At 36.9% G+C, this 22,344-nt stretch overlaps 1 protein-coding gene across 6 annotated transcripts in view; it reads left to right on the top strand.

The window, feature by feature from the left end:
* The first annotated feature begins 5,912 nt into the window (after positions 1-5,912).
* The window catches only part of stm (starmaker), a 73,678-nt gene continuing 57,246 nt past the window's right edge, over positions 5,913-22,344 (top strand). Inside the window, exons 1-24 of one of the 6 annotated variants that reach the window (XR_008905970.1) lie at positions 5,913-6,067; positions 6,575-6,636; positions 6,936-6,953; positions 7,911-7,928; positions 8,119-8,169; positions 8,332-8,373; positions 8,500-8,526; positions 9,338-9,376; positions 9,467-9,511; positions 9,803-9,895; positions 9,978-10,016; positions 10,106-10,159; positions 10,530-10,559; positions 10,923-10,991; positions 11,126-11,188; positions 13,158-14,063; positions 14,950-14,997; positions 15,104-15,160; positions 15,244-15,282; positions 15,379-15,423; positions 15,540-15,566; positions 15,668-15,712; positions 15,822-15,893; positions 16,959-17,032. Coding sequence is in view for 5 of the 6 variants with exons in the window: in XM_056741760.1 (XP_056597738.1) it covers positions 6,057-6,067; positions 6,575-6,636; positions 6,936-6,953; positions 7,911-7,928; positions 8,119-8,169; positions 8,332-8,373; positions 8,500-8,526; positions 9,338-9,376; positions 9,467-9,511; positions 9,803-9,895; positions 9,978-10,016; positions 10,106-10,159; positions 10,530-10,559; positions 10,923-10,991; positions 11,126-11,188; positions 13,158-14,063; positions 14,950-14,997; positions 15,104-15,160; positions 15,244-15,282; positions 15,379-15,423; positions 15,540-15,566; positions 15,668-15,712; positions 15,822-15,862 (1,869 nt within the window). In the remaining variant the exon portion in view is untranslated. Of the gene's footprint in view, positions 6,068-6,574; positions 6,637-6,935; positions 6,954-7,910; positions 7,929-8,118; positions 8,170-8,331; positions 8,374-8,499; positions 8,527-9,337; positions 9,377-9,466; positions 9,512-9,802; positions 9,896-9,977; positions 10,017-10,105; positions 10,160-10,529; positions 10,560-10,922; positions 10,992-11,125; positions 11,189-13,157; positions 14,064-14,949; positions 14,998-15,103; positions 15,161-15,243; positions 15,283-15,378; positions 15,424-15,539; positions 15,567-15,667; positions 15,713-15,821; positions 15,894-16,958; positions 17,743-22,344 lie in introns of those variants that run through there. The other 5 variants (XM_056741763.1, XM_056741761.1, XM_056741762.1 and 2 more) reach the window with 5 other exon arrangements.

The following is a 22,344-nucleotide window of genomic DNA, read 5'->3' as shown; positions in this document are numbered from 1 at the left end:
GAAAGAAAGAAAGAGGAAGGAAGGGGAGGGAAAGAGAGAAAGAGAGAGAGAGAGAGAGAGAGAAAGAAAGAAAGAAAGAAAGAAAGAGGAAGGAAGGGAGGGAGGGAAAGATAGATAGAGATAGAGAGAGAGAGAGAGAGAGAGAGAGAGAGAGAATGAAAGAAAGAAAGAAAGAAAGAAAGAGAGGAAGGAAGGAAGAAAGGAAGGAAGGGAGGGAGGGAGGGAGGGAGGGAGGGAGAGAGAGAGAGAGAGAGAGAGAGAAAGAAAGAAAGAAAGAAAGAGGAAGGAAGGAAGGAAGGAAGGGAGGGAAAGAGAAAGAGAGAGAGAAAGAGAGAGAGAGCGAGAGAGAGAGAGAGAGAGAAAGAAAGAAAGAATCAATGAAAGAAATAAAGAAAAAAGAAAGAGAGGAAGGTAGAAAGAAAGAAAGAAAGAAAGAAAGAATTTTGAGCTTTCAATGACTTATACAAGAAATGCAAAATGCATGAATAATAAATAGAAATGTTATCATTTAAACTAACATAAAAGCAAAAGCAGTGCAGAAATGATCTTTTATAAGTGAACTTTCTTAGTGAAATAGAGTGAGTTGTGAAAAAAGAGATTCGTTCAGCTACACTAACAATGATTCACTTAACATGTGATCCAGAACCATCAAGTACTTTCCCTGCGGACACACCTGATACCTGCGACACACATTAGGTCGTTCAGTGGTCCTCTAGAACTCTATACCTTACACTGTATGTGTCCACTTAAGCCTATAGAGTGTCTTTCTGTGGAAAGGTCGTGCCGTTCTCTCACGCTAAAGCTGATACCTGTTTGGAGTCCTGTGACGTCCACGGCTGCTTTCATACCGAACCGGACCTGGCACACTAAACCAGAGGGCTCTCTTTCTCTGAACTATACGCAACATTTCCATCTCAGAATCCTGCTCATAGACACAAACGTCACATACAGAGTATTGTGAAAACTCTCTGAGCTGTAGTGCACTTCTTTTACTTTTATTCATGAATATGAAAACGTTACTGCGTGGAATGAACATCAGTACATTTTTGACATTTTAACTTGTCAAAACACAAAGTCAAATTTCTGTTTTTCAAAACGGCATCAAATGCAACATTTCATAATATAAAACATTATAATTCAACGCGAGCTTTATGTGCTAAAGAGGCCAAAATCTAACTTGTAAATTCACATTTTGGTATGAAATATTCCACACAAACTATCATTGTGCATTACGTATCAAATCTATTCTGACAAAAGAGAATTTTTACATAAATCTCACCCGGTTGCTTTGAAGGTTCTGGAAAAAGCTTTAGATTTGGTCACCCTATGGGAGGAAAATGTATGGACGATGTAAGCCACCGCTTCTCACACGGGTTTCCATAAATCCCCGAACAAATGCAGTCAGACCAACATACACAGTAAAGCCACATTTCATTAACTTCTTAACACCTTAATCTGTTCTGTCTAATAAAAAGTTGAAACGAAAAGCTTGAAAGCGCAGCTAGTAGTCAAACATCAGAGGAATATGAAGAACAACCTGTTGCGTGTTTTGGAGGCCATGTTATTTCAAATGAAGGAAGCCCTTGTGTTTAACAGCGCTGTGACTGCTGGACTCCTCTCATATCAGCTTCTGAGCTTACTGGAATCAAAACCTCAATGTACAAACAATGAAAACAGTTCAGATGCTTTTTACACCACCGACTGTAAGCTGCGTGGAACGTGTTCAAAGTTCTTCATTTGGATGATACATACTCTTTTAATATGGATTTTTTGTTAGGTTGGGAAAGAGACTCTGTGCTGCGCCCTTATGGTGATGAGAGATATTACAATGGAAATGTGAAAAGCATTAGCATTCTCAACTTGGTAGTGCTCATACAATGAAAACAAAAAATCGAATATTTCCAACGAATGTTAAGAAATTCCTGTCATAATGTGTAACATTCATAGAAATCTTACAGGGATACTTCACCCAAAAATGAAAATCAAAAACAGATCTGCCCCCATTGACTCCCATAGTAGGAAAATTATTTTATAATTTCTTTTGTTCTGTTGAACACAAAAGAAGATATTTTGAAGAATGTAAGTCTTCGGAAGCACTTTTGACTACCATTGTATTTTTTTCTACTATGGGAGTCAATGGGGGGCAAAATCTGCATAAGCATTCTTTCAAATATCTTTCTCTGTGTTCATCAGAACAAAGACATTTATGCAGATTTGGAACAACATGAAGGAGAGTAAATGCTGAGAGCATGTTCATTTTTGGGTGAAGTATCACTTTAACAAGATGCTACTGGAGCAAATTCTTATTTTGAAAGTTAATAATGTCTTTCTATATGGGAGATGTATGGAAGATCTAGAAATAATAACAATTGACTTTATATTACTTCTGCTTTTCCTCTGTGCCGTTTATTTCATTGGTAACACAACTGGCAATAATGATCCAATCAGCATTTCCGAGTATATAACAACTATAAACACAAGTCAAATTTATTTTACAGAATCGTCTTGCATAACTTCACCGTCATGGGACATGGACTTCAATGGACGTCAGAGAGAGATGGATTTATCAGCGACATTAAGCACAAACAGGCTTTTACTCCGCAGGGCTGTAAGACATTCTTACATTTCACAAGCTGTTACCATTGACTCCCTCTCATACAGATGAGATACAGGACATGACTATCTGACTCTGTACACATCTACAAACAAACACTCCAAACCATCTACTATAACACTTCAAAATGCTTCAATATTTAAATTTCGGTTCTTTACCGAATTCTCAATGAACTCGTCCGACAACATCTGTGTTTGAGAGATAAAAACATCATCACAACTTCGAAACTACATGGATTTGCAATTAAGGACACAAACAATAAACATGGACAAAAATATCACCCTCAGGGGGGAGCTTTGTGACACGTGCTAGAAAACAACCACCTAACAACACCTTAGCAACCAAATAGAATCAAATCAAATGGAATAGAATAACGGCGCACAGCCAGGCTGTGAAAATGGTTGCATGTAGTGCTTCACGCGTAATGAAGCAGATATAGTGTAACACAATGTGCACTTTACAATATAAAACATGTGATGTGTATGTATCACAATTATTTTAAGCCACAGAGAAATAAATACGCAGCTGGCAATTTTATTTTAAATGTTGCATCAGAACACAGCAAGTGACTTCTAGATTCTTCTCCTTTGTTTACAGAGCAACAAACCGCAGTATTTAAAGCGTGTTGTTGGATTTAAGCTGATGAACACAGAATTTCAATGATCGCCGGCTGTGGTCCACAGAAACGTCAAGTAAATCTAAAGCTCACACAATGCTGCAGGAACGCATGCCACCAACTAACTAACCTCACTTTACCGACCGTTTCTGAGGGAGAGCGTTTACACTGCGATGCTTTGTGAAAGGTTAGATCACTGAGAATACAGGACAAGCAAATAAACAGAAAAACAAGAGAGAGAGAGAGAGAGAGAGAGAGAGACGTTCAAAGTGACATGACAGCTAAACTCACGACGGCTCTCCCTCCAGACAACCTAACCATAATCCTAACCTAAACAAAGTCCTGATAACAAACAATGATTTTTATTATTTAAAAATGAACCGAGTCAGGATTGCTTACAATGGAGTCATGTGTGTTTTGTGGGATCGTGTGAAAGCGTTTAACAGGTCACGGGGTCATCTGCTTAAACATGCTGAACTCACATTCATATTGGATCATCGGTCACGAGATGGAAAGGAGAAAGAGGCGAGAACATATGACGTGTTGATCAACATTAAAAAATAAAAGCACACGGTTGGTAAATGGGCCGATGAAACAAGTCTCTTTTGAAGACATGAACTCAGCCTTTAGATACACCGTAAACTAGAAAAAAACAGAAATATACCGCAAACATTTTTTTCTCTGTAAAATTATAGGATACAAGGATATATATGAAATATTTTTTCTTGTAGAAACTGACATTTTCTGGCAGCTAGGGTGCCATAAATAGACGGTAAAATAATGGCTTTCGCCAGTAAAATTACACTTTCCCTGTTTTTCCTGTAAATTTGCGGTCTTTTTCTGTAATTGGTTTTTGACCGTAAATCTATAAAATACTGTAAAATTTTGCTTTTACATTTTACGTGGAAAATCTGTAAAAAAAAAGAACAGAAAATCACAGTTATTTTACAGTGTACATGGTATGAACTCAAAGCCAAACTCAAATTTCAAATATTTATTTGTATTTCAGATCCGAACCATTGCAAGAATCATTTGCTCACAAGTGTAAAAAAACTGTAATGTGAGCAGTCAAAAAGCCAAGTTTCCCCATTTAGCAAGCAGCAACGTCACACCTACATCATCGCAGGCTGTCAAAAACCCCCTGGAATGGCCACGACAGTCTCACACTTTCAAGAAAACTCTAGACGCAGCTAATCTCCAAACAGAGCCGAAAGGCAGCAGGGAACTCCCCAAAATCACCGGCCATCAGAAGCCCTTTAGAAAGGCCGCCGGACCCTATAGAGATCTGATGAGACATTTAGTGCCTGACTCATTTCCTCAACAAAAGCTCATTTACATCCCACACTAACACTGACTTGTTTTCCTGTTCGTTTGCATATAAAAACATACCTAACACCGCATTGATGAACGACTCCAGTGGTGTGTTAAATGTGAATGGGTTTGCAATGATTAACCTTTACTGGGAATATGCGCTCCAGTGCTGGACAACCATGTTTTTAAGCCCAATAAATTTCTCAATGGAGCTACAAAGAGGCTTTGTTTGTCGTACGGCTACTCTCAGCAGAGAAACAGAAGCTTTGAAAGAGGTCGGCCGGTGTAGCACAACCGCAGGTGTGTGAAGATGAAAGTCTTGCTCGAGGGTTCTTCTGTTTACAAATGCAACATAAGGATTGTTATCAGACAATTATTCAACTATACCTAAAGAAATAATAAATAAAAATAAATAAAGAGGCAAATATGAAAACCTTTTACGTGTCACATGATCACGTTATGTGACTCTAATCTGCACTGTTTATAAGTATCATAATGGTTCTTGCTAGGAACAACCCAGTTGTGAATCCCAACACCCTAGCAACCGCACGGAACTGCCCTGGCATCCATCAGTAACATCTTAGAATTCTGGTGATGTAATATCCTTTACATTATTATCAGAACATTTGAAAAACTATACTTTTAAATTAATTCATTACTTAATTGTTCAAACAATAATTTACATTTATTAATTTAGCAGACAAAATACAAGAGCATTTAACATCTCAGCTAAAAGATTCACAGGCTTAAGAAAAGCACATACATTTTCACTGAATGGCTTTCATATAGATATTTCTTGGATTAATGGTGACACTGACGATGGTTTTCCAGAACATATGAAACAAAAGTTGAAAGAAAACCATACGTGTTCTTATTCTTAAATCCCAATAACAAATGTATTAAAACACGAATCACACATTTTTTTTGCATGTGTGTACTTGGTGTTGATGTCTTGTTTGTGCCATTTCATTCCCATTCAACACGAAACATGAAAAGGAAATATTCACCAAACAAATTAGACATTCAATGGGTCATGTTCTTTCTAACACAAAAGAGTAATGAATTATCAATTTGATCAACAATATATGTCTCATGATCAATGTTTACCCTGCAGAACAGATCAGTCTGTCCTAGACAACTTCAATATAAAGAAACAAACAGAACATTTTCTGCCCAGAAAGCCTTTGTTTTCTTTCTAAGAGCAAAACCATGGAATGAGCGAAAAACAGCGTCTCAGGAGAAGCAGCAGGACAGCAGTTGAGACAGAAACACCAGCAGCAGCATATTTATAAAAGCTGTTAGGAAACACAAACAATAGCAGGACGGCCTGATTTCTTAACCCTGTTTTAATGAGAGGAACTTTGAGGAGCTCTCATGTAACGCCTTTGGTCTTTAGCTCAACCCCCTCAGAGGCCACGAACCACAGAGGGTATAAAAGATCCCAGATCGGCTTTATTCAGGCTTTAAACCTGCATCACTACAGCAAATCTTATTCTGCATTTCACTGGCTTTGCGATGCTGTTCCGGTGAGTACATCACAACTCATGGACTCACATTAATCTGTTTTTTTGTCAGAAGCTCGTTTCAATGAAACATTGTTGTTATGTTGTATTTATTGTTACAGAAGATGAGAGAAACATTTATTAATTGAATCTAGTTTACTTTGGGAATTGATTCATTTTTTTAGTTGCACAAAATCTGGATCTAACCAAGTTTTATGAAAACCACAGGATATTAACAAAAAAAGACAGGAATTAAAATCACAACATTTGGAAATGCTGCAAGAGAAATATGTTGTTAAATTCATACTATGATGTTTTTTACATGGTCACAAATTGCAAGACATCAGGCTCAATGTCAAAATATCAACTCTTAGGGAAAGAAGATAAAAGAGAAATTGAAACTGTTCCTAAATGATGCCAAATTAAACTCTTTCCATCTCATCAAAATACAACCCAAATATGTGAACTTTTGGGTCTTCTATACTATTTATTTTCAAACATGAATGATTTTCTCTTTGGCCACTTCTGTAGGACGCTGGTTGTTCCGTTGGTCTTCGCATTAGTGGCCGTCTCTCTTTCTGCACCGATAAAGGGTAAGAAAACGTCCTTTGTACGTCATGTTACACTTGCCGGTGTATGGACTACATACATACAGTTTCAGATAAACCCTTAATCTCTAAATGACTGTGATAAATAACAGATCTTGTCTTTTGGTAACATGAAGCATTTGCTGCCTCTCTCTACTGAGACTGTAATCAGAGCTCTCAGACCACACAATAGAGTTCTGTTCACCTGTGAGAAACACACCGGGCCTCTATAGGAGACTCGCTCTTATAGCTCAATGCATTAAGATCACTAACCTCTGTCTTTTCTCCGGCCTGTTTTTATGCAGATGGAACAGACAATGATGGTAAGAACGTTTGGTGCTTTTTTATGCACTTTTTATATTTACTGTATAATTGTGATACATATCATCATTTCTACGTACAGTAGATGGTCGTGCAATAAAAGAACAAATGCATTGCTTCTTACAAATGAAATCTCATTAATTGATCAATAGTTTCTCCTAAACAGCAATGACACAAATTTAAGAATGATCTTGTTGTCAATGTTTCTCTTGTGGAAAAAGAAGAAAACAGGCCAGTCATCTCCTTGTTTGAGGGGAGACACCAAAATCTGTGACCGAGTCAAGATGTTTCTCATTAATCTGTGATACGGTCAAATTCATTTAGTTCGTCCACATTCTCTTTAAAACTCTTTAGTGTGAAAGTCAGCAATTTGTGACTACCTTTATCTGAAAAAAATGAGAAAACTCTATTTAGGCAAGGCAAGTTTATTTATATAGCACATTTCATACACAAGGGCAATTTAAGGTGCTGTCACATTTATTTAAAGGTCCAGTTCTCGGTTTTAGTAAACTATTAACTACGACTTTTCCTTAGTTAACTTTTAATTTGTTGCTTATTACTAGTTAGTAAGGTAGTTGTTAGGTTTAGGTATTGGGTAGGATTAGGGATGAAGAATGTGTGCTTTATAAGTGCTTATAAACAGCCAATATGCTAATACTAGGCATGCTAATAAGCAACTTGTTAATAGTGAGAATTCGTCTTTAAAGTGTTAACCAAAGTGCTTTACATAAAATGATTGACACAGAGAAATAGACGTTTCTTAAAAATGCAAAATGACTTAGGATCACAAATACAACTTTAGATTTCAAGAAACATAGGCCTACATTTATTTAAATATAAAAGTTTTTAAAAGTTTTAAGCTCATTTGAGTGCTGATTTTATGTTGATTTTATATGATTATGTGCAGTTCATTTTTCTAATTTCTGTATTTTAATCTCATTTCCCTGTTATATTCTCAGAGGCTGCAGCACTGAGCGGTATGTCATATTCTATAGAGTTCAATAGTACAGCTCAATTATTTTTAACAACAAATCTGCAATAAGTCCATGTCATTTGATAGAAAAAAAATATAAAAAATAGTGAAAATACCTCTAGAATAAAGATGTTTTTAAAAGTGGGAAGACACTGTTCGCTGATGATTCACAAGCCGGCTTTCTGTCTTTTTAGCCAAGAAGAATGGAGATCCTCCCACTTCAAGTCCTGTGAATGGAGACTCAGGTTAGCTTGACTATTTAATGTCTAGACTCTCTGTAAAACAAAATAATTTTTTTTTTCAGGCCTATATATAATATTGTTTCAATATTTTATATAAAGCACATAAACACAGACAGATGCTACAGAGATGTTCAAATGAATTATATAAAACATATCTTCTTTCAGCAGGACCTTCAGACGGGACTGATTCGTCAGAGAATAAACAAGGTAAAAAGAGGGTTGAAAGTTCTTGATGTCAATCATCTTCAAGTCAGTTCAACACAGTCTGTAAGTGCTGCCATCCCCCACATCTCTCCGTTCTCCACATTCACAAGTTCACCTCTTTCATTTCAGGTCCCAGTGACACTACAGATAAACCAGGTCAGTTCCTAGTATCAGAAATGAAGTCTACAAAAGAAATAGAGAATTTACAACCGCACCACAAAAGTACAAACAGATCTTTAACTCTTGAAGGGAAAATTCTGTCATCATTTACTCACCCTCGTGAAATTTCATTCCTGTATAAATTACTTTGTTCTGAAGAACAGAGAGAAAGATATTTGGAAGAATGTGAGTAATTTTCAGTTTCTGGACATCATTGGTGCTCCATTGTTTTTTTTCCCCAAATTCTTCAAAATATCTCATTTTGGGTTAAAAAAAATACACATTTATTTTCCTACTATGGTAGTGAATGATGTTCCAGAACTGAAAATTGCTACCATTCTTCCAAATATCTTTCTCCATTTTCATCGGAACAAGTACTTTCTTATAGGGTGGAAACAACACGAGGGTGAGTGACATTGACCGAATATGCATTTTGGGGTGAACTGTCCCTTTAATGGTCAACGGTACAAAGATAGAGTCAACTTTAAAAGAAAGAGTTATCAATCTTTGCTAAAAACAAGTTTTGAGAATAGGCCTGCAGAAAATAAACATGAACTATATAACACAGTGGCGGATGCGACAGAACCTGCAATGTGTCGTCGTGAAAAACAGAGATAATAAACTTAAGTGTACAAAAATATCTGACCTCTTACTGCATCTAAATCAATTATTTAACACAACCGTATCATAACACAATATATGCTCTTTCTTTAAACCAAAATATACATGAATTTTAAGATTATACAAATCATGTCACGTGTCAAACTGTCTTTTATCTTTCCATTTGATTTACTGTCTCTTTTTGAAGAAGTCGATGGTGCTCCCGATACATCATCAGACACAAACAGTAAGACTCAAAGCTCTTCAAACTCCTTCACTCTCTGTTGAAATATATTGTGGAGATTTATGAAAGTATAACCCATCTGATTCATTTCAGATGACACAAGCATGGATGAATCCACCGACAGCCCAGACTCCACAGGTATGATCAATTTACACAAGCACCTTAGCATGCTATGATATAAAAATCAAGTCATCAAACAGTCATCACATGATCACCAATGATGACATCATAACAGTACGTTTGCAAAAATTATGTAATCAGTAATCCAAAAAAATGAATCCTTATGCCACTGAACGAAGGCTTCCTATTCAGATATGTTGAAATATCACTCAAATCTTGCAATAGCAAAGTTAATCTTATATATGTTGTATATCTGTAAACGACCAAAACTATTTTATCACTCTCATCTCTTGACTTAAATTTCTTTAGAAATTTCTAAATCAGACACAAAAGAAGTTACAGATGGAGAAACATCTACTGACGCTAATACAGACACATCAGAGTTAAAGACAGATGATTCAGGTGAGTAATTAATGCTGTGTAATGCTATTAAAATTCAATTCGTTTAAAATAATCTGACTAAATGACTTGTCATCCACCACAGAGGAAAACACAGCAAAACCATCAACGGAAGAGAAGACGGGTAAGAATTGTACAAGAAACAACACGAGGAAAGTAAATGAGACGCATGATGATGATGGGGATTCATGAATGTGTAAATGAATGTTTCAGACGCTAAACATGTGGATACAGAGATCGCAGACTCTACAGAAAAGCAATCCACAGGTAAACTATCAACTCTTGAAAAATGTTTCTGTCTGCCAGGAATTGCCAGCTTGCATGAATTGTTCACACAAATGTAAACAGCCATCATTTATTCAGGACAAATGTCACCTTTCATGCATTCACAATTTAGAAACTTTAAAATTTTGACCCATTAAAGTCGTCCAGATGGTGATTCTAGATTATATTCCAAGCATTTCCTTATAACAGTGCACATCAGAACATTGAATATCGTTATACTGCTTTGCCGGCTCAAGTCCCTAAATACACATGATTTAAAATTCTCCTTTTCTGGTGCAAGGAAATAAAGAGTGTGACACATAGTAATTTACGATTTACAAAGTATTGCTTAACATTGCTGTCTGCTTTACAGCCACGGATGAAGTGGTGGATAATGACACAGGTACGTTTTCTCACGCTTACTTTTCCTAATCTGAAAATGACAAAATCCAGGACCAACGTCCTTGCTGGATCCTTATCCTTAAGAAATCAGATTGTGGGGTTAGTGTTAAGCCTTTAACGGCATTAAACAACAAACTACGACTTCCCACTAATGCTGTCAGGATTGTGATTGTTTGGGAGGAATTTTGAAACATTCAGCAAAAATTTGTTCTGGTAAATCTGTTTTTGTAGCTTAACTGGTAGAGCAATGGCAGCAGTGCAAAACTCTGGGAACATGAAAATGAAATGAAATAAACTGTAAAGAAACGTTGGATTTAAGTGTCTGTCGATTGCATTCATGTAACGTAATGTAAAACTCTTCTAGACAAGGACTCGGCGAGCGTCGAAAAGAAAGACACAGAAACACCTGATGATACGAGCAACAGTTCTCCAGGTATATTTCACGTCACCTTCTGCGATTATTTCACTTTGTACCACACAAAAATTTAAATATATATAGAGATTATCATGATGTATTGAATGCCATTGTTCTTTGGACTAAAAAAAGATACTGTTCTGTATTTAAAGAGAAAACAGAAGATTCACCTGACAAGGATTCTTCAGAAAAAGGTGAACCCCAGGAATCTGATGGTGAGCTTAAAACAATGATAAGAGATCATTTTATATCCCCCAATAACACATGCAACGAGTTTACATACAAAACAGTACCACATGAACAAATAATGTAGTATACTTCAGTATGTACTGCGGTAAACTGTAGTAAAATTATTAAATACAGTGTTACGGCAATATTTAAGCATTTGCTTTAGTAATGTAAAAGAATGTTACACAGTACATTAAAAAGTGTAATAATTATTGTAATATATCACAGTGTAGATAGGTATAGTACAGTTGTTTACTATAGTATATACTTATGTATACTACACTACCTCGTGGGGGCACGGCAGGTGCACACTCAATTCTTAGTCGAAGTCAGTGAGATTATAACGTTAGTGGAAAGTGTTGTTAGATATGTTTTATATATGTATCCTAATCGATATCAATGAATTGTGTGTCTCTGCCACAAAAAAAAACTAAACAATAAAGCGCGAGGAGCAGAAAGCCGCGTCAGTCAGTCATTCATCTGTCGAGTGGGGCCGCTGTTTTGCAAAAGTTTGACTAAAATGTATAGTTTACAATGTACTGTACGACGGATTTCACTATTTGGCTTTATTCGACTAAGCAACAATGGTCCTCGACTCCAAGGTGTAACGTTACCATTAAAGGAATCGGCTCCTCTGTAAGAGCCTTCATAAGCACAAGCCCCGCCCCTTAGCCGATGTCATTGGTCAAGTAAATCACATTGGTTTCTTGTCTTGTCAGTTTAGAGCTGTGTAACGACATAAAATATTCTGCATCTGTAAAAGATGATTCTTGGAATCGATTCTTTCAATTCCCAACCCCGTACTGCGTCCAAAATCCTCTACTTCCATCCAATAGAGTATAATGAGTCATGAATAGTATGTCTGAATCCTCAGTATGCAAAAAATGTAGCCGAAAAATACCCGGATCGTCTTCTACTTCCGCCGAGAATCGAACAGCCCTAGCTAGAAGGGAGACAGCTAAGACCGGAAGTGATGCCAAATCTCGTCATAAAATAGCAATAAATTACATAAGCTAACGCCTACCCCAACCCTAAACCTAATTTATAATTAAACCAAAAAATTTTAATTAACGTTACGCAGTGGAGGTAACGTTAGCTGTATCCTTTCTAGCCAAAACCGCGTTTGGGTGTGTCTCCGTTGAAACACACTTCAGTAGAGCAGCTCAAGTTGCCGTACATTTATTTACAATGCTGCGAAAAATCCATCCATCCATCCATCCATCCATCCACGCCATTCACTTGAGCACGGGAAAAGTGTTGTAGCGCTGGAGTCTCTTTCCTTCGTCTATCCATATTAAAAATGTGACGTTCGGCTTCCGTAGAAGGCCACACTCGCTCACCTTCGCCAAATGTTACAGTCGATGTACATTTAATATTAAGAACATTTCGGAACGCATTTGTTGCAACAATACTGGCTACTAATAAAACAACTTTATTAACGGATATAGAACATTTTCAGTGTTTATATTAGCATCTTACCAGACAAGGACACGGTGTCTGTAGAGTAAATAAAGTGCTGTTTGTTTATCCTCTTTTGTGTATTTGATGTGGCATAACCATGTCTTTGGACATGTATCATGGTATGAAAGTAACATACATGAATAGCAGACTTTGTATATTTCAAAGTACCACAGTGTCACCATCTGTTATCATCATTTTAATACATGTGGGCTTAACTGGTTCCTTTAGTTTAATAAAAGTGATTTCCCACTTTTACAAAAAACTGTACTGAACTATGTTATGCTATTTATTTACCAAGGTAAACTCTAGTAGATTGTAGTTAACTGCAGTATTTTTACCCTACTTTTTAGTTTCTAAAAAGTCCTGTTGACCAAGGGTAGACAAACGCTCACCATGAGGGTGACCTTACTGAAATGTTTATCTTCCAAACACATCTACAACATGTAGTGATGTTAAAAATGGTTTAATGACATATCATCTGTTTTTAACAAACAGAAACCGACAAAAACAAGGCAGTTAAAGACTCAGATGACAAAAGTGAAGATAAAAACTCGGAGGAACAAGGAACCTCTGAAATACCAGAAAAAAGCAAAACAGACAGCGATTCAGATGATGATCAGGTCAAAGATTCAGATGATTCCTCTGACAAAGATTCAGATGATTCCTCTGACAAAGATTCAGATGATTCCTCTGACAAAGATTCAGATGATTCCTCTGACAAAGATTCAGATGATTCCTCTAACAAAGATTCAGATGATTCCTCTGACAAAGATTCAGATGATTCCTCTGACAAAGATTCAGATGCTAAAGATGCAAAGAGCACAGAGAAGAAAGACATAGACACAGAGACCGATGTAAACACAACTGAAAAAGACACCGACAGCACAGAGAAGAAAGACACGGACACAGAGACCGATGTAGATACCACTGAAAAAGACAAAGACAGCGCAGAGAAGAAAGACAAGGACTCTGAGACCAAAGTAGAAACCACAGAGAAAGACACAGGCAGCGACCAAGACACAGCAGATTCTCCTGACACGGCGGACGTCAAGGACAGCACAGAGAAAGAAGATGATGGAGACAGCGAGGACACCAAAGACAAGGATGAGACCAAGGACGACAGCGATGAGGGTAAGGATAAGGAAGATGAGTCCAAACCAGAGGAGAAGGACAAGGGAGATGAGGTTTCTCAAGAAGACGCCGGCAGCAGTCAGTCTGATGAGAGTCCGCTGAAGGAGACGGAAGAAAAAGCTGACGTCGACAGCTCCAGTTCAGACTCGGACAGCAAGGACGACAGCAAAGACAAAGACCAGGAAAAGAACAGCACAGAATCCATAGACAAGGAAAGTCACAGCAGTGACAGCAAGACCGACACGGATAGCTCAGAAACAGGAGGAGAAGGTAAACTCACTGATGACTTGTCAGATGTGATATCTATTGTATTCACCAAACCAAAAACCATTTCATCCATTAAAGGAGTAGTTCACTTTCAAAAGAAATGTTCATGAGAATTTACTCACCCTCATGTCATCTAAAATGTTTATTTTTTTGTGTCTTTAGTGGAAGAGAAATGAAGGTTTTTGATGAAAACATTTCCAGGATTTTTTTACATACAGTGGACTTCAATGGAGTCCAAACGCTTGAAGGTCAAAAGGACAGTTTCAGTGCAGCTTCAAGGGACTTTAAATGATACCAGACCATGACTAAAGGTCTTATCTAGTGAAACCATCGCTCATTTAAAAATAAATTATATATATATATATGCTTTATAAATACAAACGCTCGCCTTGTTGTGTTCTGCCATGCGCGTTCATGACTTCACGTAATACGTAATTATTTTGAAAACTTGCACGTTCAACTTGTAAACACTGACTCTGTACTTCCACTTACGTCAAGCGTCACCTTTTCAACATAATTACGGATTTTGTGAAGTCATGAACGCGCATCGCACAACAGAGCAAGACGAGCATTTGTGTTTATAAAGTGTATACTTTTTTATTTTATTATAAGCGATGGTTTCACTAGATAAGACTTTTATGCATGGTCTGGTATATTCTAAAGTCCTTTAAAGCTTCACTGAAACTGTCATTTTGACCTTCAACCGTAAGGAGTCCAGTGAAGTCATTATATGGAGAAAAATCCTGGAAATTTTTTCATCAAAAACCTTCATTTCTTTTCCACTAAAGAAACAAAAACATAAACATCTTAGATGAAATGAGGGTGAGGAAATGATCATGAACATTTATTTTGAAATTTAACTTATCCTTGTACATTCTCATGCCCACAGATACTGACGATGACAATGAGTCCAAAAGCATGGAAAATGAGAAACAAGGTATGTCCCTTTCAAATATAAACTCACTTCGAACAAAGGGCAGACTTTTTTGTACTTAACTGTACAAGTCATATGTTTTGTACTGATTGAGTTTGTAATTCCACAGATTCCACACAGGGAGCATCAAGTGAGACAAATGACGACTCTGCTGTCGATTCAAAGGGTAAGGGGGTTTAAAATCACTAGTTTTGATGGTAAAAAGCAAGTAGACCGTAATACTTGACTCATCTTTGTGCTGTCTTTTAGACCACAGTGACTCTGCAGCATCTACTGAGTCATCTCACGGTAATTTTGTCTCATAATAACTTATAAGCATGATGTGATGTCATTTTTGGGGTGTATAAAGGATCATTTCAAAAGGTTTATTCTTGTCAATTGTAGAAACTACTGATGAAAATGTTGGTGCAGACAGCCAAGATTCTTTAGGTGGTACATCTCAGGCACTTTAATTCAAAACAATTTTAGTTATTCAGTTTCATTTATTCACTACCTTTTTAGAAAATCATTTTCTTCTTTTCCATTGGTTGTTCCATTCTCTATAGATGACAATGATGATGTCAATGAGAAGGGTAAACCCCTCCCACATTTGACACATCTAACACTCTGGAAATACATTTTTAGAAAGACGCGACAAACCGACAGTCATATAAACACACATTTCTTTTGACAGATGCTCCATCTAAAAATGATGATCATCTTGATGACACAACACAAGGTACTGACACTAAAAAGAGAAACTCTGCACACAATCATAAACGTCAGGGGATGGTGGGATAGGAGAGATATTGATTGTTTGTGAAAGCAAATGTCTGATCTTTCTCTAGGGTCAGATGATGGCAGCAAAACCCCCGTGCCAAGCTCCTAGCGACCAGGACACTGCGACAGCAAATGAACAGGTATCATCAGAGCTGTTTCGCTGTCTAGTCTGCAGCATAAGTCTGTGGTTCTCAAACCTTTTCCTTCCAAGACCCCCTTTGTGTAGAGTACGTTGTGTTTCAGCAACCCTAATATAGATTTAGAACTTAGAAATTTAAATAAGCCAAAAAAAATTCATATAAATAATCCCAGACAACAAATTCCTTTGGTGGGTGGTCTTATTTTTCTGATGTTTGATTACATAACATTTATGATCAATTTCGATTTTTCATACAATGCCACAGAATCTGTGGCCCCCTTGGATCCATCTTAGGGCCACCCAAGTTTGAGAACCACTGGCATGAGTGACTCGTTTGGGAATATTGTACACAAGCAGCATCAACATTGTTTCCTACACAAAACTTTTACAATTACACAACACATAAACATTGGGTGAAATTTTAATGGTAAAATTCAGTATTACAGTACTAGCAGCTGTATAGTTCTACAAAGTGAACAGATCTTACTGAGTAATATTTATAAGCTCAAAACAAAACAATATACATTTGCTGCTATGCAAAATGTACATGTGCACAAATACTGCAAAATGTTCAAGAATTACCAAATATAGAGTTACACAAAAATAGAAAAATAATGATAACTGGAAAAGTTAAAGCAGGACAATACATTTAACAGTTTTAGAGGTGATAAAAGAACTAAATGTATTTATTTAAAAAAAATTATGAATGTTGTGCACATTTCATTCTTAATGTGCATGTGCCTACGCACAGTCAAGAATGTCCATATGGTCTGAGCAAGTTTATTTGTATAAATTATAGAGAATTGCGAACGCACAAAATGGGCTTTGAAATGTGCATACACAAATCTAGGATTAGTTTGAATCAAAGGTTTCGACATCAGGATCATTATGTTTAAGGCCACAGTCATTTGATGTTATTGTTACTCCATCGCCCCCTTGAGTCCTCTTGCTTTGAGTAATTTGACAAAACGTTTCGTAATCAGGAAAGGACATCTGAACTGTAAAATGAATAAATATGTTATATAATACAATTATATATTTTTTATTCCTTGTTTCCCCTTTTTAGAATTTTCCAGGAGAAACAAAAAAAATTGCCAGACACAGTGAAGACAACCAGAGTTTCTCGTCCCATTGAATCACTCTATTGACACCCTCCCTCTCTCTCTCTCTCTCTCTCTCTCTCTCTCTATCTCTCTCTCTCAGTCTGTGGTGAAAGGTTTTGGGAAGCAGATTAAATTATTCGGCTGTTTGGTGTACATTCCATTTTTTAACGTTGTCCTAACACTAGAAGATTTTTTTCTTTTGATCAGTCTTAGATGGAAATACATGATGAAAAATGAAAGGTATAAAATGTTACATCTCATGTATTTGTCTTTGTATTTAGGGTCTAAATATATACTGACACATTACGAGTGACAGATTAAATCTAGGCAGTAGAACTAACTGGAGGAATGTAGAATCCTTTAAGACCGAAGATTTGGGTCACAAGAGTTGTTATTGTTTCTGGGTTTTCTTCTGTTTTTCATTACTGTGTCCCCACTGTGTCCCCATCCTTAACAATGAGACGCTGCAGCTGCTACAATGAAACAATTCGTCCTGACTCTCAAATGAACATCAATCTGAAATGTCACCGGATGATGTTTTTGACCCGCCCAAAAATGATTTAATGACTGTACAGACAATTTATGATAGAATCTATTAAGTCTCTTTGGAAGAATACTAATAAACTAGCAACGTAAGAGCACAGATTGTCTTGGAAAAATGTTACAAAAAATGTTGTATAGATTAAAAGTCATTTTAATATGTACACAGGGAGCAAACTAATAAAGGGTTGTCAGGAAATCAGTGGACCAGGATTGTGTTGTTTTTTCTTTTTAAACCGCACACCTCTGTAAAAAAATGAAGTCTCCGATTTTTTCAGTATTTCAATAGTTTCTAATTAACAACAGGCTTAAATAGAATGCAAATGGTTTTACGGTTCTCAAATAAAAAAATATGAATCTTAAATGTGTCTCCTTAAGAGCTTTAAAGAAATTACAGTGTTAGCTTAGTTTTGTAGAAAATAAACCTGTGTTAAAAATCAACATGAACTCAAAATATTTTGCATCGAATGTCACACACAGAAACAACCCAATACATTCTGTACAGTAACAATAAAACACAATTCTCTGTATTTATCTAAATTCAAATTTGTTTGTCTCCAATTTTACTTGTACATTCAGTCATAAATAATAATGGACATCTTGAAATAATAATATTATTTTACTTGTGCCCATCAGTTAAACACTAATTTACATAAACCTTTCTTATTCTCTGAAAACTGATGTTAACTTATAGCAATCTTCAATAAGGTAAATAGTATTTTAAATTAATTAATTTTACATTTTATGAATACATTATGATCTATGCAACATCCTCTGGCCTTCAAAAATCAGAACCTTCAACAAAACTTTAGAAAAGAAATAGCAGTGTTGATTTTTTTGTTGAATAATGTCAAATAGTTTTATAAATTTTTGATAGCAACATCTTTAAACATCAAGTGTGTATGGCTGCACTGACGAGTAAAATATTATCAGATCGTATATGCCTTTATAAATGGATCGCATTTCAGTGGTTTTAGTCGGATAAAGAAAGTCTTATCTAATCTCTCCAGTCTTATATTTGAAAGATTTAACCAGCCGCCCAGATTGCTTGACCCTTACCTGGAGAAAGAGTTAAGTTTCCACGTGTGCCTCCGCGGGTCCTTTGTAGCACGACTTAATCTCGCGTTACATCTCGGCTAAACCTGGTGGTCTGAACCTGGCCCTAGGGTAAAGACCGTGAGGATGAGGATGGAGAGGAAGGTGTACCCCGGGACAAAAGCCACCAAACAGCTCAGAACAAATCACCCATGCCCTGCCTGTCGGAGCGTGACGCGCAGGCCTCCGTGTGCGAATGGCCCGTCACCCCCGTACCTTTGCAATCTTACGAGGGGTCGAGGAAACCAAAGGCTACGTTTCAAAACAGAGTCGTCCAGTGAAGCTTGACCATCGCGGCCCACTTTCCCAACAGCCTTGAAGGGGGCAGAAGAAGCCTTTAGAAATATTATACTTTAATTTCAGGCGTAAGAGGGTTTAAGATCTGATGCAGCGGCTGATATCTGTGAGAATCGAGCTACCTTTAGCTGGAAAACAGGCCCGGCTGAAGAGAGTCACACTCACTTGATGCTTTTCGCACGTATTAGAAGATGTGAGCTAGATTACTGTTTCCCGAAAATCCAACAGGTACATAAAGCTTCAGGTTGCCGTAAGGATAGTGTTTCAATATTTTCAGGACCAAAAAGATTGAGTAGAATGCGAAACGTACTGCATCGACACAGAGTCATCTTATTTGACCAAAAGAAACAAAGAATATAGTCCAGTGCAGATTAATCTATAAACTCTACAAATAAAGACACAATATTATCACATTGTGACCCAGACTATGACCTGTAATTCACACAATTTTGCAAAAAAGCATTTTATGAACACACTGAAATTCCTTTGAGGGCCAAGATTTCAACACCGTTGACATGTGTGTGATAAGCTCGGTCCACACTATTGTTTCTTTCACTCTTATATCTTTGTCAGTCATTTAACAAGCTTTGAAAGAAATCCTTAATAAACAGAAAAGTGTACCGGTGTTATTCTGTCAAACACACAATTAATAATGTGCTTAAACGTCTCAATGGTTAATAAAATCATTTTTTGTGGGTTCTGCAGAAGAAAGAAAGTCATGACACGAGGGTCAGTAAATGATAAAAGAATATACACTTTTGGTGGACTAGACCTTTAAATAATTGCTTTTTTTTATAGTGGGACTGTATCCATGTATCCGTGTTCTTTAATACTTTAATGTAGTTTCCAAACAGGAAACTACAAGTTTCACGTGCACCTGTCCACAGAGTTTCTCCGTCCCGCTACGCTACATATTAGATTGGGCCCACGGTGATTCATTACAGACCCAAACCTCCAGCGCTGTAGTCATTTCAGACCGATCGGGTTTCCAAACAAGAATGGCTCCTTCAGGACGATCAGAGGTGGCTCGTGGCCACTGAAACAATAAGTCCTAACAGAACTTTAGATGAGAAACATGAGAAGAGAACAGGAATCTGTATGGGAAAACATGTGGGGCTCTATGTGAATATGTGTGTGGGGTTTGTGATTGACCACAGTAGAATTCGCCTAGGCCTACAGGCACTATAGTGCAGTCTCTAAGGGACTTTGTTTTGCCAAAAGAAACAACCGTTTGTAAAAATGCAGACTCCAAATATATAGTAATCAAGGATATGTGGGGCTTAGCCCAAACATCTTTGGTGGGCCTGTGGCATTCAGGTACTTTGAAATTATTATTTACGTTATTAATGAATTATATATATATATATATATATATATATATATATTTAAAAAAAATATATTCAAATTAATGTAAATTATTTATTATAATTATTTATTATTATTTTATTAATCCTTTTCATTATTTTTATCAGCTTCAAAGACGCAGAAACTGTACTCGAAAATGCGCTTAGATAAAGTTGCAACGATGTGTCATGCATTCTGACTTCTTTACACTGTTAAACGTGCTGTCTTCTCATGCAAAACATGGTCAACTTGTCAAAAAACGAGTTGTGCGTATTACGTAGTATTTCTGTGCGCGATACACTCGAAAGTTTTTTTCGAACATATTAAACTGTCCGTTACTGTAAAATTCTCCTGGAAAACTACGAGGCACGGCAACACGAGACAATGAGCATGCGCAGACGTCACTTTCACTTGTAAGCAGGAGAGAGAGAGCATACGTTCGAGAAGTTCAGGTGTTTGTTTGTTCACTGCATTTGGGTGATGAATGTCATATAAACTGTGGATAAAACGCTGGATTTGGAGATCGTTTGAAACTGATATGGAGCCGTCCCAGCGCTAAAAGATGCCGGACATGAACCGCATGCGGTGAGTGAAACTGATGTCTGTGTTTTGTTGGCAATGGGTGTACACGTGCTGTGGTTCAGTCTACCCCTGCCCCCCCCCCACACCCCGTATGTTTTTGGAAACCATCGCGCAGCTGTATCTATCTTTTATAAATGTGATCAAACTAAATACTCTTCGAAGATACGAAGTATGCAATACCTCTCTACAGATACTCAAGATTATTATGAGATTGGCAGAAACCCCGTGTGTTACGCCCTATAAGCGTTCCGTAGTCCCCATTCATCGAGTTTGGCAAAGGTGTCCGAATTTGTTTTAATAGTTAATATATTTTATTTTTATTATAATGTTTTAGAACGTTTAATTATTTGGAACACTGGTTTTAATTGGCGACTTACAAATAAGGAAATATTTTATATTTTGCAATAAAACAGGTTTCATGCGAACCGCAGAAGTTCATGTTCGTGTATTCCGTTGTCCAATCAGTTATTTCGGTGAATTGTTAAACTAATAAAATAAATGTTAAAGATAATAAAAGACCATCAAATAACAAATCTTTTTACTTCAGTGTAATAATGTAAACGAGCGTTTAATGTAACAGAACAAATTGTTATTTGCAGCACATCTTATGAACGACAAAAAAACACTTGGTTTTCAAAACAGTGGCGAAAGACAAGATAATATTAAAATGTTCATGTGTTTAAAACAGTGGTGGACAGAGCTCATGTACCTTCTGACCTCAACTGCATGGATGCAGAAGCTTCTCATCTCCAGCTTTGGCTCCAGGAACGCTAAGGTTTCAGCATCTAACAGAGATCTTTTGTTTGAGGCCAGCCAGGCCTGCAGAAATGAGGGATCTACAGGACGTGAAACTGCAGAAGAGAAATTTTGGCACGATGGCCGACGAGACCAGCTGATGGGTATTAATACAGCTTTTCTATATACCTCCTCGTTCAGCCCTGTTACTAGTCACCAGCAGGTGCTCATTCCCAGTAACTGGAGAGAGCCAGTGGTTCAGGACCCTAATGTTAAATGGGACATCAAGTAACAACCCGAGATACAGTGTGAGATATTTAGTAGTCAAAGTTAACTTTGTGCAAATGTGTTTTACGATGGTAAAATCCAATGGATGTATGGAAATGAGTTTAATTATGAAAATGCACTTTATTATTGTAACATAATGGTATAGATTGATTAAAACACACGGATCACATTTCTCAATGCAACAATGAAAGCTTGTTTAGTGCAAGAGTTCATTAGCTTTGCTACGACATACTTCAGTTTTAACTCATAGGGATGAGTTTTTCTAAGACGGCTGGTCTCGGTTACATCGTAAAGTGAAAAGGAAAACATATACATGAATGTACAGGTATTCAGTTCTTACTTATGGTACACATGAGAACTGAGATTTCAAAGCCACAGTATTTGTGTTCTCATGCCAGAGATTTAAAGAGGACAAAAACACACCGGACATGTCACGATCAAAGCTTCATCAATCAAGACCCTTAATAT

Source organism: Triplophysa dalaica, chromosome 25 (genome assembly GCF_015846415.1).
Source record: "Triplophysa dalaica isolate WHDGS20190420 chromosome 25, ASM1584641v1, whole genome shotgun sequence".
NCBI classification, from domain to species: Eukaryota; Metazoa; Chordata; class Actinopteri; order Cypriniformes; family Nemacheilidae; genus Triplophysa; species Triplophysa dalaica.
The sequence above is the reverse complement of the archived record's forward strand: the minus strand, read 5'-3'. Positions and strand labels throughout refer to the sequence as shown.